Source organism: Diadema antillarum, unplaced genomic scaffold, assembly GCF_040938485.1.
Source record: "Diadema antillarum isolate AM-2024a unplaced genomic scaffold, OU_Dant_1.0 scf00000041, whole genome shotgun sequence".
NCBI lineage: Eukaryota > Metazoa > Echinodermata > Echinoidea > Diadematoida > Diadematidae > Diadema > Diadema antillarum.
In genome coordinates, this window is record NW_027270930.1 from 896,473 (window position 1) to 915,356 (window position 18,884).

Below are 18,884 nucleotides of genomic sequence, written 5' to 3' on the forward strand. Positions count from 1 at the left end.
CCTGTAAAGGTATTGATTATTTTGGATGCAAATCGCGTAACGGATGCGTTACGATCCGTCCACGTATGTATATAAATATAGATGTCACACATCGACGTAGACGGAGTATGTCAATGTTTAAAGCGCCATTGTGTTGATTAAGCAAACGGAATCAACTGACCGATGCTAAAGGCACCATTAAAGAGTTTTTAAGGGTCACTCCACGAACCAACGTCGTTTAACACTTGCCATATTATTCAAATTGGCTTATCCTTTCACTTTCGCACGATTGACAACAAATCCAATATTCCGTTGCATGTGTAAATCAACGGGTACATGTCATAGTATGATGGGCATTTTTGTTTTATGCAGATATATTTCTATTAACTTTAACTTCACTGTCCATTTATACCGCAGCATGTGTGGAGTTAGCTGTTCATGTCTTCAAATGCCGATCACACTCTGGTTGCGACGAACTTGAAGGTTCATAAGAGCTGTGCATAGATCGAACTTGAATGAATACATTGAGACCGATTGATAGCTTTCTTCACTAATCAACAAAATTGCCACCAAAAAAAAAAAAAAAATAGTTACATACGTACAATAAGTGCCGGTAAATGATATGAAAAAAAAAAACCAAACAAGCAAACATTGTTAACATGTCCCACATAATTATGCGACAATGCGTTAAACTCCGTGAGATTGGTATGCCTTTGTGAGCTGAATACACGCACTATTATACAGATATAGTATAACGTATTGTTAACGACTCGACAGTCATTATTTCAGAGATGTATTTTTATCCTCACAGTGTATATTTTTTATGATGATCGTTGTACCGGTATATGAACGTTTTTTTATAGTGATAACCATATATTTTGTATGTGGCGAGGAGCGGACAGATGAGTACAGATTCTACACTCTGGTGTGTGATAGCAAAGACGGATATTAGTCGTTTATAGGTACATGTATTTTGCTTTTGTGCTTCACCTTTTGACGATTGTAACTGACCTGTCAGCTCGCATCGCGTGTGCGAAGCTGAAATCAGTTGAAACAGGAAGAACAAAGTGTAAGAAAGCAAGTATTCAGCACGAGGCTGTTTGGATTCGAATAGTAGTCCTGAAGCGTTTGCGTTTTTCCCAACTATATAATGTCGTTTCCAGTTGTGTGTCTACTTTCTAATATGTTGGTCGTGGATACTGAAACCGAAAGGTCACAATGGTACGGGTGCTATAAACGAAATGTGGGCGAGCGAGAATCGTATACATGGAAGAAAGAAGAATGAGATTCGAATTTATTTGTTCTTTTTTTTAATACAAATGAACTTGACTCGCTGTTCATCTAATCGAAATGAGGTGCGTTGAAAGCAAGAAATCGCAGCTTACCGTTAGAATGATATTTGGTGAGGTCACTTTCAAAACAAGCCAGCTGCATTGGAAATATATGAGAAAAAAAGATGACAAGGTACGCCATGTAGGTCCGTGCAGTTGCGCTCCTCATCTTCTCTTCCTCTTCATTTCTTTCATTTTCTTTTCTCCTTATATTTCCTCCTCTCCTTTGTCTTACTTTTTTAGGGGGTCATCTTTCACGAACATTCGTTTACGTTTGGAAATACTGAAGAGGCTACCCTAGATAAATAAAACCTTTTTTTTTTTTTCTTCTTCTTTTTATTGTTATTGTTATTATTATTATTATCATCATTATTATTATTATCATTGTTATTATTATTATTACTAATATTATTATTATTATCATTTTTATTACTATCATCGCTGTTGTTGTTGTGATGACTCCACGTGAGCATAATTATATCATTTGAATCAGCGAAATAACGCTCAATGTGATGTCAAGAACTGCGTCATCCCGACTGATAAGATAACATATACTGTTATTGTCTGTGCTGACATGGCGTCCTGTAGACTCGATCATCGCGGAGTGACATCGTTGACGACAAAAACAGCGTCCCCCCCCCCCCCCCCCGAAAACTCAGGGAGGCAGGGTCAATTGAGCTACTGGTCTTACATTTTGTTCATCGCAAAGAGTTAAGAAAGTTCGTGTTAGTCATGTGAATGTTGTAACCGAGAGGAGAAGGACAAACTGAAAATAGGTCATTCATCACGGAAACATACGAAGCATGAACAACGAGAGGAAATACATATAGGCACGTTTAATTCTCCATTACCTGGTACCTTAAGTAGTGCAATGATACATGTATATTAGTGGTGCGATGATATATATTTCACGGTATTTGAAAAGAAAAGAACAGACAGATATCAGGGAAAGATGAGAATCTGATTATGTGCATGTCATAGAGAGTGACGCAACAATCGCGCTAGCATATTTATAGCGACCGTGGAGTCTTTCAAGTGCACATTAATTCTGCTTAGAGCACTACAGGCTTTGATGTGCAGGTACTTACTTTTTCGAAACAGAACCACTCGGCAGATGTCGCGCTTGAGTCGACAGCCGATTGTCAATCGCATGTATTATACGGTCATCGTTTGAACCGGAACTCATCGCCGTGAATCGGCGCACTGCATCACTTTCCTAAAGTGGAGAACTTTTGAAAGGCGGTATTTGAAGAGCATTGCATTCGGGTTAGAAGTCGAGTGAAATAAATTTGGCGAGTGGTATTTCTCACACAAGGATGCCTTAATGGCGGGGATCAGATGGGCAAACACAACATAGGCAACTCAGCAAAACCCACAACTATCAGTCAGTTGCAATAAAAACCGCCCAGTTTTCCCAAAATGCTCATTACACGTATTATAATATGGGCATTATTGTTAGCATTATTCCATGGCCGATATATTTCCTGTCTGTTATGCATGCATGATTTCGTCTTGTATAATGTGTGGATGACAGCGCCCAACAATCAGTCGTCAAAAGACAATGAAACCGGTTTCAACTGGTTTTAACTGTTTACCGAGACTATTATCATGATTATAGGCCTACACAATGTAATAATCGTCACGTCCGGATGATTATCAGATTTTTGCATTTGAAAAACTATAAAATGATTATACCGGCTAGAGTTTCAGAATATTAAGTGATTGGGACGGGGAATAAAAATTTGCTCAAAATCCATATTACAAATCACAATTAACAAGGATGATGACATAGTAGCTTCACATGAGAATGCATGATTGAGTGCTCAAGGAAGCAGAACAAAAGAAGAAAGCAAGCATAAATTCTACACATGTGAACTTGCTAAGTGGTATTGCAATGGGATAACATCGCTGGATTTCTGGAATAGGGGCCTATGTAAGTCTCGTGTGTAGTTATTCTTGTTCTGTGCATTATGTTCTGGGTTTTTAAGCTTATTGGTTTATCTGCGGAAGGACAACTAAAAGTCCACAAATCGATACAAGGCACTATCATTTAACGTAGGCCTACTACATGATGTGAAATTATATAAATCGTCTGGAACGCCCCTTTAAATCATGTCTCATTTTGGGTGATTGGATATTGCGTAAAATGGATCGAACATACGCACAAATAAAACACAAAGCAAAAAGACGACGGTACAGAGTGGTCATGATCAGGGGCGGATCCAGGAATTCTGTAAGGGGGGGGGGGACTTATATTTCTGGTGCCACTTCCGGGTTTCATTTCATTGATTTTTTTTTCTTTTTATTTCATTTGTAATTAACGAAAAATAAAGGGGGGCCAACTGGCAGAGACTCCAACCCCAAGCACCTTCTGATCTGGAGATTCTCCCGCCTGAAACCCCTGGCTAACGGGAGACTCCAACTTGATGTGTGCGAAGCGCGAAGTTCCTAGAGTTCTAGATGCTCTCTTGTGCTATCTAAGGCTTATTTTTTCAACATACGATAGAAATAAGTAAGAAATCCCTTCCAACGGGAGACAAAGAGCCAGGGCGGGAGAAATTAAATCTCAAACGGGAGAACGGGAGATTTTGCAAAAATGGGTTTTCGGCGGGAGATCTCCCGTCGAAAACGGGAGAGTTGGAGTCTCGGGGGGGGGGGGGGGGGGGTGTACACCGGTTGCGCCCCCCCCCCCCTGGATCCGCCACTGATGATGATGTTAACACCAGTGATAATGATGACAAATTTGTATTGAAATCATTGCAATTTTTTTTTATCATTATGATTATTATCATTGGTATGATTATTCCTGTTGTAACAATCGTGACTAATGTAATGATAATAGGCCTAAGTATTCATGTCATCTTCATTAAATTGATAACACTACATTATTATGATTATGATCATAATCAATCATAATTGTTATTGTCATTATGTTATTGTTATGTTATTGTTATCATCATTACTATTATTATCATTATTATTATTATTACTATTATTATTATCATTGTTATTATTGTTATTATTATTATTATCATTATTATTATTATTATTACTATTATTATTTCGTTATCATCATTCGCAATATCATTATAATTATTACTATCTTTATTATGCACATGTCCTTATCTGATTTTATTATGTGAAACGTGCATTAACTGACTAATGTACCTGGCCATGTGTGCATGGTCGTCTTGTTCTTAGAGAGCGATAAAACGAAATAAATTATTGTGCTCTATGTCAGATGCACTATCAAGAGTGGGTATAAGAGCGGCTGAAATTATTTATTCAAGAAGGATTAAAACAGAAGGAACTTAAAATAACAACGACAATGAAGAGCATTATGACATGTGAGGCTGACAGAGGGAAGCCCGTTAGATATTTCATACCATAATCACGTCATTGGCTGAAGAAATATGAAAATGTCGTTCGAGGATGCCGAAACTGCAATAAATACCATTATTTTTTACACGAGTGCATTCGTTTCGCATTGCGTTGTTCTTTGCGTCGTTTTCCCCTTAAAGGACAGGCCTGATAATGTCGACGCAAATCAAATTGCGTCTGATCTAAACTATTTATGAAAACTTAAGCTGTCGGAAGGTGCTATTCTTAGAATAAAACGTTATGTGTCAATTACAGGTCGATCCAACTACGCTTGACGTGAAAAGAGGTGAAGATACTCCATTCCCTGTTAAAACTTTTCACGTTATTCACGAGCTTCCGTCTCCGTAATTTTGAAGAAGGGACGCAATACTGCACCTCACCATGAATGGTTATTATATTGTGGTGTCTTCATTTCAGGCTACAACGGACCATAAGTCTGTTCAAGCCCCATATCCCCCCTCTTTGTTTCCACCACGATTACTGCGATCTGCAGGTAAGTGCATACAATCAATGTCAAATTCAGTTTAGAATAAACCAAATAAGAATACACGTATTTAATACTCGAGACAGTCGCTGAAATGACCAAGTCGGAAAGATTGAGAAAGAGAAAAAATAAGAAGAGAGCGATCTAACTCTTTATCGAAACTCGGGATAATGGCATACATTCAGCGTAATATATCCTTAAAAGAAATGCAAACATCAAGTAAAACAACAGGACCCATAAATTCATTATAAGAGACAACGTCACTATGCAGGGAGGGTCAGTCAATCAAAGTCTAATGAGCTTATCATGCTCCGAGTCAACTCATGAAAACGGAGGGAAAAGCTCAAAAGTAACGCTTGTAGGCCCAAATGTTTGGATCTCACTGCGAACGTCATACGTGGGACGAAACACGAAAACAAACTGATAGATGAACAATTTGAATGACAATTAAAAGATAAATTCCGGTCGTGACTACACTGGATGGTCAATGGTGAGTCATCGTCTATGGCGTCCTCCGACAACTCACAAAACCGTCTTGGTCAAGTGACTATTGACGTCAGCCGTCTTGGTTAAGTGACTATTGACGTCATCTATTGATACGCAGAACTCGTTGGTTGTAAGAATAATATTGAAATGTCACTGATGTTTAAAATATGACGTCATAATACATGTTCCGCCAAAGGAGACATCTTTCCGAGATGACGTCAAGGTCACTGTCCTCATGTGATGTCTTGAGGAAGTCGCAGGAAGCCACTATCCTTAACTTGTTCAAGATATAACGCGCAAGTAATAATGGTTTATCTAAATAGAAAAAAAAAAGGCCACAGCAAAACAAAACAAACCAACCCCTCAAATTGTTCTACGGAAGTGGCGTAAGTGTCTGACACTAAAATCACGAGATCAAGTTGTTGTGCGTTTCTTTGCTACCCTACGAACGCTTTGCCATCGAGCACGCAAATGCCATCCAGAAGTTTGGGATAACCATGGACCTAATACACATGGACATTCATCGTATCGTTAATTAATTCATGCACCCGTACATCTCAAAAGCGCCACAAAGACATTTTTAGCATGCTTCACTGCTTTGATCCCATGATCGTCACCGTCAGCAAGCCGGGAGAAGAACAAGACGGAAATTCGAAAAATCTAAAACTATATGCGCAGAAGAAAATAACTCACAAAAATCAAGCAAAGTGAATGTGCAGTTGTGGTGTATGTTAGGAAATCATACCTCAAACAATTTCGCTTGGGAGAAGCAGGCAGTTTTTAAAAGAAAGCTAATATTTTGGCAGAATGATTCTCATTTGTGATCTCAATATTTCACTTTTCTCCAGCTTATTCCAGAGCAAAAAGAGACGGTAATGGTAGAGGACAGATATATCTTGCCATTAGGCAAGGTCTTATGCGTGTGCGAAAATGTGCGAATCAGCAATTAGCCATCTTTTGACACAAAATTTGTAATGATCTCAGGTTTGCTGCTCCTCATCATCTGTATTTATTCAAAGACATTTCCGTCTGAAAAATAGGCACACCAGCGAAACAAGACTGAAATGAGGGAAAAGATTCTTTTGTTAGTGACGATACATGATCACACAATCGTTACTGTCCAGACACAAGAATGTATAATCAGGTGTCGGCGACGATAATTACATCAAAGAAAGACTGCAGTGAACAGTCCATGTGTATTAGGTCCATGGGATAAGGTACCCTAAAATCACCAACCACGCCCTCTTTAAGCTCTGCTTGGCATCGTTGAATAGAACATCTCCCCTCACCTCGTCCAAAATTGTTGTATGGAAAAAGTCCCTTTTCTGTATAATTTCCCGACAGTCCTTATCAGTTTTTTTTTTTCTTCATTTAGCTTTGGCAAATTATAGGGGCCGCGGAACTACAGGGGACGGGGAGGGGGCTGCGGTGGAGGGAGAGTGGTATCATCGTTCCACGGTCCCCTGAAATACAGGTACGTATATACTTTTTTTTATCATTCTGTTGGCTTCATTTCCATTTATTACTTTCGTAAACTGTTGTCATTTTTTCCCCAGGAAAGATGAGACCATTATCCCTGTTCCATGGTCGTAAGGTCAGTATAATTATATTGGCCTACATACAAACAAACAAACAAACAAACACACACACACATGTGACCATGCATGCACATACACACACACAGACACACAAGCTTATATGTGACACAGAAAAGAAACATTGGGAACAACATGACACAGCAGTCTACTGATAATTTTACAAACCCTTGTTATATTATTCATTCACGCATTCACAATAAATTCACATTTATACCCAAAATGTACATGTAGGCAGAACAAAAAGAAAATTAGCATTGCATCCAATATGGTGGTCCTGTGCATGACCCATGAGCATTATTTCACACAGTTCTCTACAACAATTCAAAGTTGAAATAATTGCAGTTTCCATGGCTGCACCCACTAAGCAACCAATCAGATGTGAGTATTTGAGTCATTACCATGGTAACTGCAATTAGAGCAACTTTCAATTATTGTCAACCCTTTGTGATATGGGTACCAGATGTACTTTTTTTTTTTGCACCAACAATCATCCGCAACTTAATGGCAACATCTTTTCTTATCATGAATCGAAACAATTTACTGTTCAGATAATACACCATATCATTAACTAAGTACACAGTGTAGCTAAAAATGAGTCACTAACTACAAATAGGAACCATCTACTATAACACTTCAGATACGTTTCTTACATGCAGAGTTCTACTGAAATCATATCTACATTATTACTCTTTTTATAGACATGTAATCTCTGTGCACACTAAGTACATTCTACACTGGAGGGTATAACTTTGTGCATGACATCAACCAAGACATAGTAAAAAAAATGTATCAGCAGATACGGCCATCACACCATAACCAGATGAAAAAAAACAAAAAAACAAAAAGTCATGTAGTATAAAATGAAGAGCTCTTGACATAAGAGCAAGACATTCACACGGAAAAGACACCAGTATAATAAGCTTAATTGTTACTCTTAATGGTAAGAATCACACAGTGTAGTTAAGAGGGGGGGGGGGGGCACAATCAGGCACACACACACAGTAACAATACACTGCTCATTTCTTGGTGATTGTGTCTCGATGAGGGCATCATACCGGTACTCTGTACATGCATAAAAATTCTTCACATTAAGAGTCTGGAGTGGAAAAGTTTTCTTGAATAAATACTCCTACCCCCTCCCTGTACCCCAACCCCCAAACCTGACCCTGACCCCCCCCCCCCCCCCCCCCCCACGTATGACCACACGGTACATCTTATTCCACCAGATATGATGTAATAGACACTGACACACACACAATGACACACATACACAAATAACATTGATAGGGATTGGACAGACAATTATCACCAAAACTTCACTTTTTCATATCATTTTTCTTTCTTTTTTTTAAATTTACCAGGTACTGCTAAAGTAGGCTGTTCACTCATGACACAAAAAATAAACGAACCCTCGTGTGTGCCCAAAGAAAACAAACAAAAAACAAAGTCCCTCTATACATATCTATACTTCCCCAAAAACCATCAAACCAAATTACATTATATAACCATCACCATGGATACCGACATGAGTAGCCAGTAGCATGATTGACAATTAACAACACAATTTATTCATACATTCTGGCAGTAATTTGGAGATCGCCAGGCTGTTTGCCACGGGGCAGCAGGAGAGTTTTGTTTCTCAAATACGGTCCAACCTCGATTATTCCATCACATCGGGACCGGCGGGCATCGGGATAAGTGATTTGGCCAGATGAGAGAGATCTAGCATATTCTGCTGAAGGTACACCAATGTCACAATCAATTTATTAATACTACAATCATTTGCATTAATTTTTATGTATGATAATGAAATATGAGCAAAATATTCTTTTAAATTTGTGTGTTTGCCAATAATTGATAATGACCGAGAATGAGATTGAAATTGTGACTCATCAAATACTGCTATTGTATGATACCATTGAAGTGCACTCCAAATTGACTAGCCCGGCATTAAATGCGATCGTCTCTCGCAGTAAATACGAGCGAACTTCAAATTGTGTGCACACACTTTGCAGATTTTGTTAAAGTTTCAGTGACAAATTATTCACAGGAATATAAAGTCCAGGATTATTGGAGATATGCAATGGAAAAAGCATGAAAGCATGTAGAGAACGGTAAGCCAGATCATGTCTGGAGAAATGAGAGGTCTCGATGAGTGATGGCCAGATAACCAAGGCTGAACTGTAGATATTCCCTACCCAGTGGCCAGGGCTGCAAAGACAAAGGTTTTGATGTACAGTCAAACCTACCTTTAATAGCAACCACCTGTCTATAACGGCCACCTGCCGCATGCAGCCACTAAAAACAATCCCCTCCAACAGAAAAGAGGGTGAGGAGGTCGACATATCATTTCACTTGGGGTTAAAAGTGACTATGAAAGCACACAAACATCAACTACGTTGCACATCTAATAAATCTCTCCCCTTTAACCATAAATTGATTACATAAACAGTCTTCACATATACCTAAATAACTTTCATAACATTTTATATACCATGGTATCTACAATACGAATGTGTTCCTTACAATACACATGCTTATGTGTATGCATATCTACGTATACACATACACATATGCATTCTTTACATACCATATTCCTTTCAAGATCTTGACAACAACCTGCGATATTGAGTAAAAAATATTTGAAAGGAGTGCATGCTCATGCGATATTCACCAAGGTAGAGAGAGGTAATGCAGACCAAGTGGATATAAGAACAAACGTCCACCTTAGATGATCACATGACACACAAAGCCTTATGCAGGAGGAGTGTTGAAACAATACAAAATGCTGTAAAGAGACTTGACCATGGGGCGAAAAGTAATGGCAGCAGAAGCAGACATTTTCTGAAACGCTTCAGACTGCTTCATAGTGTCACAAGTCCAGTGAATGGATTTCGAAAGAGGGGTACCACTGATACAAACTCTTACGTACGTTTCACTTCCACTCTTATCTCCAGACGGGAAATAGAAACAAAAATTTGCCATGACATGTAAAACTCTTCCAAAATCAGCACATGTCCGCAGACTCTATTTATCAATTAAATAGATTTCTGTCTGACAGTGAACTCAAAGACACTTGGGAGTGTGCAATGGGTGCTTTTCATTTCTGTTACAGCTTCCAGTATATTCGTTCGTATACTTCTTTTCTTATGAATTTCATTTGTGTGTGTATGTGTGTGTCACTTCAGGTCACTTTGATACTGATTGCATGTTAGACACATTTCTAACAGCATCGTTTCTTGACAGGAAGGAATTTTGCAAACACTTCACAATTACTATAACCACATTATATTGAACATCTACATTTTGAAGTGCAAGAACTCGCTACCCTCTTACTTTCGCCATTAGCGAGATAATCAAAGGTTCATGATATTACATCCCATACATAACAGTCCCCTTAGGCAAGTTGTTGGGTTGTTAATGTTTTTTTTTTCCCCATGCTACACAAGATAGAAAGGAGGCATCTCCATAGACGTGTGTGTGGTGTTAACACCCCTCTCCTCCTTGCAATACCATATGTATGTGTTGTGCACATACTATGCCTTTGTTCTGGCATCTGTGGATACATGTGTGTTAGTAGTAGTCCTGGGCCCTGTTTTATGAAGAGATAAAATTGATTATAATAGTTGATTTCAACTGTAAGTCTAGGGCAGCCTGTGTGGCAAGGAAATTTAAAATCAATTTTATCTTTTGATAAAACAGGGCCCTGGAGATAATGTAAGTGTTAGTGTTAGCATGTATGGGTGTGCATTATGAGTGTTTCATTTCTGTAACTAACACCTGGTCCCTTGTACCAACAATCCATGCAAGGCATCTATCACGCAACTTCATCATACCGCAAATTATAAAAGTGACACCAATGTTAATTACAAAGAGCACGCTCGCGTGCACCTTACACCAGTCACAGGTTGCATCTAATCACAGAAACATTTTGAGCATCATTATGAGTTTGAAAGGTGATTTTATATAAATAATGGCACTCAATACCTTTATCAGCACATGCACGCATGCGAAACATCTCTCAGATCTGCCAGCCCATACAAGAATCTATTAGTAAGAAAAGAGTCTATTACCCATATATTCAGCACTTTTGTTATACTTCAATATGAAAAGTAAGATGAAAAAGTGATAAGGTACAAATCATGAAAATTTCCAAGAAAAAAAGATGAAAATAGATGATGCCAAACATTCAATGTTCGACCAAGATGTTAATGTCCTTTCTAAACCAGAAATTTGTGAAATATTTTTTGAGGAAACAATTGCTAAACTCAATGATTAAAGGGAGCATCAGAGTACAAATGTATTTTGAACAGCATTCTTTCTCAACAAGAGAAAGAATATTGACCCTAAGTGAGTACATTTTGATTATTCTGAGTGATACTCTTCAGCTTGGCTCATAGCAAGAAACGAAGATGTTTGGCAGCTGGGTCACCCCAGCTGGAAAGGAGTGGGCATCCCCCCCCCCCCCCCCCAATGTATACTCTCCAAAATAACACAATGTGTTTCCTCTCTGCCATGCTGTCTGTGCTGTCTTATTTGCATGTCAATTTCTACACCTGTCTTTATTTCCATACATCAATCTGTGGAGAACAGCTCCATACAAATGTAATAGACCCAGCACAGTACATGCACCATGCACCAATTAATCTTTTTCTAGCAATCAAGGCTGTGAGGCAGCATCTGTGAAGACTTAGAAAAAGAAAAAGAAGAAGAAAAAAAAAACCTTGAATGCAGCCTTGTACGAAGGCTAACACACCCCAACCATCATCCCTCGCAACCTTGCCATCACGTGCCTTGCTGTGTTTCAAACTTTTTTATATAGTATAATGCCCCTCTTTATATTATAAAATAAAAAATCGAAAACTTAAAACCACACCCAAAATATATGAAAGGACTGGAGTGACGTTTACCAACTTTAAATGAGAATGTCCGGCATTTGGATCACTTCAAAAAAAATTCTCAGTATCTCTGATTATGACGAGATGATGGGACTATGATGTAGAGAGAAGAAGATGAGGGAGTCAGGAGTGAAAGAAGATGCTCTCCCCTTCCCTTCCCTGGTGTCCTACTGGGATGGAGGAGAATCTTCGCCAGCCCATGCCACTCTCCTACGGGGTGTGTCCTGTCACTCCTTTGACTTGGTGTTCATCTCGTTGTCACCATCAGGGATCTTCTTCTCTTTCCTGGATGGTGGAATAAAAAAAGAAAGAAAGATATTTTCAGAACAAGCAGGTAACAAACAAACACAATTATACACACACACACACATACACACAAACATACAATACATGTACATTCCCACAAAACAGTTATACATACACACATACATGCATACTTACATACACCCTTACATACATGTGCATACATACACAATATCTACATATTTTACATACACACATACATACCACACATGACATTTAATCAGACATACACACAGACATACATGCTTTCCCTCTTCCATCACTGATCTTTGCAAGATAAAAATCACAAGGGTTGCTTTAACACTATGAACATGGATGACAGTCCACATAATATGTGTACAGGTACGTGTATCTTGGACTGATATGATTATGTTTTTACTTCAGGAAAGAAAAAAGAGGAAAATACAAGAACTTGTCACGAAGATACTGTATTTCATTTCCCTAAGATACAAGATGAAGTAACCCTGTGTAAGTTGTGACAAGAACTGGTGTGCAAACACATACATACATAAAATGGTTAGAGCAGGAATTGTCAAAAAATGCATTTCCAAAGAAAAAGAATATGGTACCGGTACTGTAAAAGTGGAAATTTGCGTGTGTGCAAATGTTCACACTAGGCTGGGTAAGATGAATTTTGTGTGTTTTTAATTTTGTGGACAGTCACAACAACCGAACAAGCACTGCACACAGCTCACTGCTTTTGGCAGCACCTAATATGGTAAATGGTAACTAGTTCACACTACGTCAGCAAATTCACTCATGCTACAAGACAAGCAAATGTGAAAAAAACTACAAATACACAATATATGCAAAATAATATTACATATAACAAGCACAAACCTTAAGCACTTTTATTTCCATGCAAAGTCAATGTTGCATAAAATATGCAAAATTTCAACCCTGTGAAAAACATGATAAATACATGAATGAAGTCCGACCTCCGTTATGCGACCATGTCGGGACCATAGCCCATCCAGATATGCGATTTGGCTGGATATGGGAGAAGCGATGTTACACGTACCTGTACATACAGCTGCCGACCCAGTGGTAGCTAGGTTGGTAGCATGTACTGCAACAGTGGTGTAATCTATACCAGCCTATTAGGACTATAGTCCATTTTCTCACGAAAACTGCAACATTTTAATGTAAAATTCATAATAAAATATGTTTCTGTTGGGGAACATTATAGGCAAATCATCTGAGAGTTTTGTACAAGTTTAAATTGAGTTTGAAATCACTTTCTTTTGCATCTTCACAGCGTGAATACGATCGGATGACAGAGAAGTCTTCATCAAGAGACAGCCAGATAATCGAGGTCAGACTTTCAATGAATAAAAACCAGTGGTGCAAGGCCCTAGTCAAAAAACTAAGGATTAGAATTTGTCACAGTCTGTGGTCATTTTTAACCCTCTGTGTGCCACATTAATTTTTTATCCAAAGCCACAAGAGTAAAATTTGACTCATCGGCACCGAGAGGGGTATTAAAACTCACTTGAGGTCATCGTCGTCCTCGTCGTCCTCGCCAAAGTCCTCTCCCTTGCTGCACTTCTCGTGGATGAAGATGATGATGATGAGGATGACGACCTCCGACACGATGCCCAGGAAGGGCCAGAGGGCAGCCAGACGATCTGGCCGAGCATCAAAGACAAGGAGACAGTCAATCAGAGAAAACGGAGACAGACAAACAGACAGACATACAGACAGACAGAGAAAGACAGAAAGCAAAAGAAAGCAAAAGATAGAGAGAGGGGGGAGGGATAGAGAGAGAGAGAAGTAAAAGAATGAACATTAAAGCCACATGTCAAGCATTGCTACTTTGGTATCTTTCACATACAGTGTAGATCATGTAATATGGATCGTCTATGGAGTGAGTGAGTTTGTTTGGCATTGGGGGTGGGGGGGGGGGGGGGGGAGAGGAGAAAGACACTTTGAATGACCCCATGTACAGTTGCTCAATGTGAAAAGAAAATCCTACATGGTATTACACCCTCGTTATAATTGTAATTTCATCAAAGGTAAACATACTTATCACAGGTCACTGCACTTTATTACTCATTCAGAACAGAAGAAATGCAAGGTTTTGGTTCTTTGCTCAGTTATTTTCTTGTGGTTTGTGTGATTGTGAAAAAAAGAAGTGTCACCCATTTCATCATAGCCAAGTGAAACTAGCAGAGGAGTTACATTCCCTAAAAAAAAAGACACTTGAATGTGAGCATTACAATCCACATACAACAATAGGCATCACAAAACTTTGTGTGCACTATCATCAAAGCCTGATAGGTAATCAAACAATCTGAGGGTACTGCCAGGCTAAGGACATTACTTTTGCTGTATGACACCCTTCATAAACAACTAATATCACAATTATTTATTTATTTTTTTAATCTAAAAAAAATCACACAGATTCCACAACAGGACAATTTTTTTTTTTTGGTGGCAAACTTTTGCTGGGTCATCGCTTTGTAACAATACACCACTCCTCCATGCAACCATGTAGTATATTTATATCACTGGCCCCTGCATGCACCCTATGGCACCTACCATGCGTGAAATGCCTAATAACATAACTAGGTTATATTCATTGTATGTTCCTGCTGATGCTTCGATGCACAATCTGTAAACATACTTCTCAGAATTCCCCATCATTTATTGCTGAAAAGTATGTGACTCATAGAATGATAGAGAGCAAGTGCCGCGAGAAAGCATTTAAAGGACAAGTTCACCTTCATAAACATAAGGATTGAGAGAGTGTAGCAATATTAGTACAACACATCATTGAAAGTTTGAGGAAAATTGGACAATCCGTTCAAAAGTTATTAATTTTTGAAGTTTTTGTGCAGTAACCGCTGGATGAGAAGACTACTGCAGTGTGTGAATAACTTAGATGTCACATGCGTACAACAATATAAGGAAAATATAAAGAGAATTTCACAAAATTTCATCTTTTGCAAAAAGTACACATTCCCCCGACTCGTTACCGACAAATGTTATGGGTAATATTATTCCCCCTGCCTTTAGAAAGAGTCAAGTCAAGTGCTCTTTTATTATGCGAAAAAAGTGAAAATATGTTGAATTTTCTTTACATTTTCTTTTTACTGTTGTACGCATATGACTCACAAGCTGTAGTAGTCTCCTCATCCAGCGGTTCCAACACAAAAATTTTAAACATTCATAACTTTTGCATTGATTGTCCAATTTTCCTCAAACTTTCACTGATGTGTTCTACTAATATTGTTGCATTCTCTCAATCCTTATGTTTATGAAGGTGAACTTGTCCTTTAATGTGCTAAAGATCAAAGTAGGTAAATGCAGATGTTGTGACATATACTCCGGCATCTGTTGATTGTGAAATGGGCAGCTGGTTCAGTCAGAAGCCACTAGGAGAGTTTGCTTGGATTTCCTGAGACAAAGGTGTCTATCCTTGACTGGGATCTGAATGCAGTGATGCACTAGCTTGAAAAAGACTTTCAAGTTGCTGCCACAAGACCCTTCTCAAGAATTGCTGACTACTGCGTATGCTGAATATTTCAAGAGGGCGTTATTTTCGCAAATTTCACGAGTCAGGTGCTATTTGCAAATTTAAAGACATGCTAAAATATTGATTCTGATCCCCTCCCCCCCCCCCCCCCCCTCCACATGAAAGTCACACTCCGCGATCACGAATTTAACCCCTTGTGAAATCGTCGGGAAGACCAGATTTGTGCAAATTTAGACTCGCTAAAAATATATGGCATATACAGATCCTCACCTCTGACACGGAGCAGGATGTCACGGCTCTCTACCGAGGCACCGTTGGAGGCGATGCAGGTGTAGTTCTTGCGGTCGTCCATCGTGATCTTCACGATTTCCAGCTCGCTGGTGATGCTCAGCTCCTTTTTGGAGACCTTGACGGAGCAGCGGTCAGTGCAGTTGTCCTCGTACGGCATGCCGTCGATCAGCCACGTGATGTTGGGAAGGAGTGCCTTGGTGATCACATCAGCGGTGCACTCGATGAGGGCACGGTCTCCTTCTGTGAACTTCACCGACCTTGGTGCAGTGAGAGTAATATCTCCTGGAAATAGATTGGAGGGATTGATCGCAGGATTTATCTCCATTCTTGTCAATTTGAGATACAGTGGAAACTCGATATAACGAGATGGTCGGGACCGAGTCATTTTCCTCGTTATAGCCGATATCTCGTTATATCAGTAGGCATAAAAGAAGGCATAGAATAAAGACATTAATTTGCACATGTGGGACTACCCATCATATTTCAATCAATACTGATAACTTGATATTGTGTGTGAGGGAATTACTCACCTTTATGGGTAAGAAGATGTTTTTCGCCAAGGAAATCCAATATTAAGAATGTATTTCTTATTAATTGTAGATGTTTGAATTTGTAAATTTATATAGCTTGCGATTGTATGAAGATCGTCTGTGGATTGGTATGTGGTTATCGTATGGGTGTGTGTTGTGTGGAAAGCTTGAATATGGTCTGCACAATGCTGTGTGTGTATGTGACACATTCTGTATGTACATTATGACTGCGTGTGTGCGAAGACGGGGAATTCCCTAAGTAGAAGGCCAATCACAGCATCAGATTGCCTCACACCTGCTAAACGTCATGATGATGTCATGTATGGCCGTCCCACCACATTCTCTGCATGTATCAGTGTGCGTGTACACACACACTTCACACGTACAACATGCAGTGCTAGCTGGAGTGCACTGAAGAAAATGATTATGTGAATACAAGACAGTTTTTGGCGCATTGAAAGCTTTACAATCTCGGAAGATGATAGCACAGGCGAAATAAAGCTTTACCTAAGGCATTTTGCTTTACCTCGCTATAGCAGGTTTGATTTACTATGTTTTTCTTTGTTTGGAAGTCACAAAATTTATCTCGTTATAGCAGTTATTTCGTTATAGCCGATCTCGCTATAAGAGTAGCATTTTACATAGACTTGTGTGGAAGGAAATTTGGGACCGAGAAAATTTCCTCGTTATAACCGATATCTCGTTATAGCAGTGTTCGTTATACCGAGTTTCCCCTGTATTTGCGATTAAACCTGCTAAAACAAAGAATTTTCGTTTTTATAAATGGGATATCTTTAATCATAAGTACAAGAATATGCCATATTATGCAACAAATATGGTTTTAGGTTTATCTGAGGTACTGCTTACCGATAATGGACTTACTCTAAAATGTTTAGAAATGGTACTTCACTTGTTTCACAACTGAATGCATAAAAGTCTACAATGGAGGGATTGAATAAGACCCCGTCTTAATATAGTGAGTGAAAAGACCGCGCTCAGCCCGGGCTCACCCGGCCTTCCTTTCACTGTTAATGCTTAAAGGCAAAATGCGGTACCAAAAACGGCTACATATTTGGCCAAGCTCTGGAGGTAGTCTCGGCCCGGGCTCAGCCCATACACGCAAATTTGGCAAAATTCTGTACCAAATTGCCACCCCAGAAGTGCAATGATCGTGACATCATAGGATATGACATCATAATCCCGCATTTAGCAAAATTTCTTCGGTGTATGCTACAGAATCATCATTGTTAGCAAGTCGGTACGAGGAGAGGTAGTATTTCCAAACTTGTGTTTAAATTTAAGTTGTCATTGAATCATCGTAACTGTAATACATCGTTTCGTTCGTCCTCGTTCATATTCTTGTGCGTAGAAAACAGATAACCAATAAGAGAGCAGCTATGAGCCTGATGTTCGAAAGTTCAACTGTATAAAAACGGTAGCCTATTGTTCATTGCAACTAACCCCCACCATCGCCTCTGCACTGTGACCCCGGCATGCTCCCAAACGATCATTTGTTTCAGTGATGTATATATGGCACTGGTTTGTTTACAAGCTAAGCACCACTACAACAAAATATTGAAAAGGACTTCAGTAGCGCTATTTTCTTTGGGGCTGTGCCCCTCAGGAAATAGTATTACTGGAGTCACCTCATGCACATAGTTTCAACCAGAACCTCTCAGGCCTGGTATATTTGTATACTATATACACCTTGATACCAACATCACAGTATGCTAAATGCTGATTTTGAATGGCATCACAGCTGCACTTTGGTTTCTCACTTGCAAATTCTCTCGGTGCGGCACCAATATATGGATCTCATACCTCCGACACTGACAGACACACTCTTGCTGGTGCCACTGAAGGCGTGCGTGCAGGTGTAGATGCCTGCATTCTCGGGCTTCATCATCCTGATGATGATAGTGCCGTTGTTGAGGACCTGGACGTTGCTGGCATCATCACCCCTGGCCACCGGCGAGTTCCCTGTGCCCCCGTTGAAGTGCCAGCTCACCTCCAGGTCAGTAGCATTGTTGACGAAACAGGTCAGGTACAGTGCTTTGTCCGTTTCATACTGCGGGTTGCTGGGATCGATCCTCATGTCTTTCACTTGACATTCAACAAACAGCAA

At 39.4% G+C, this 18,884-nt stretch overlaps 1 protein-coding gene across 1 annotated transcript in view; it reads right to left on the minus strand.

The window, feature by feature from the left end:
- Window positions 1-10,432: 10,432 nt before the first annotated feature.
- LOC139712650 (neuroplastin-like) overlaps window positions 10,433-18,884 on the minus strand; it is a 42,700-nt gene continuing 34,248 nt past the window's right edge. Inside the window, exons 3-6 of the mRNA XM_071624461.1 lie at window positions 18,581-18,862; window positions 16,209-16,511; window positions 13,953-14,088; window positions 10,433-12,442 (exon numbers count right to left, since the gene is read on the minus strand). Coding sequence (XP_071480562.1) covers window positions 12,385-12,442; window positions 13,953-14,088; window positions 16,209-16,511; window positions 18,581-18,862 — 779 coding nt within the window. The 3' untranslated portion in view covers window positions 10,433-12,384. The remainder of the gene's footprint in view (window positions 12,443-13,952; window positions 14,089-16,208; window positions 16,512-18,580; window positions 18,863-18,884) is intronic.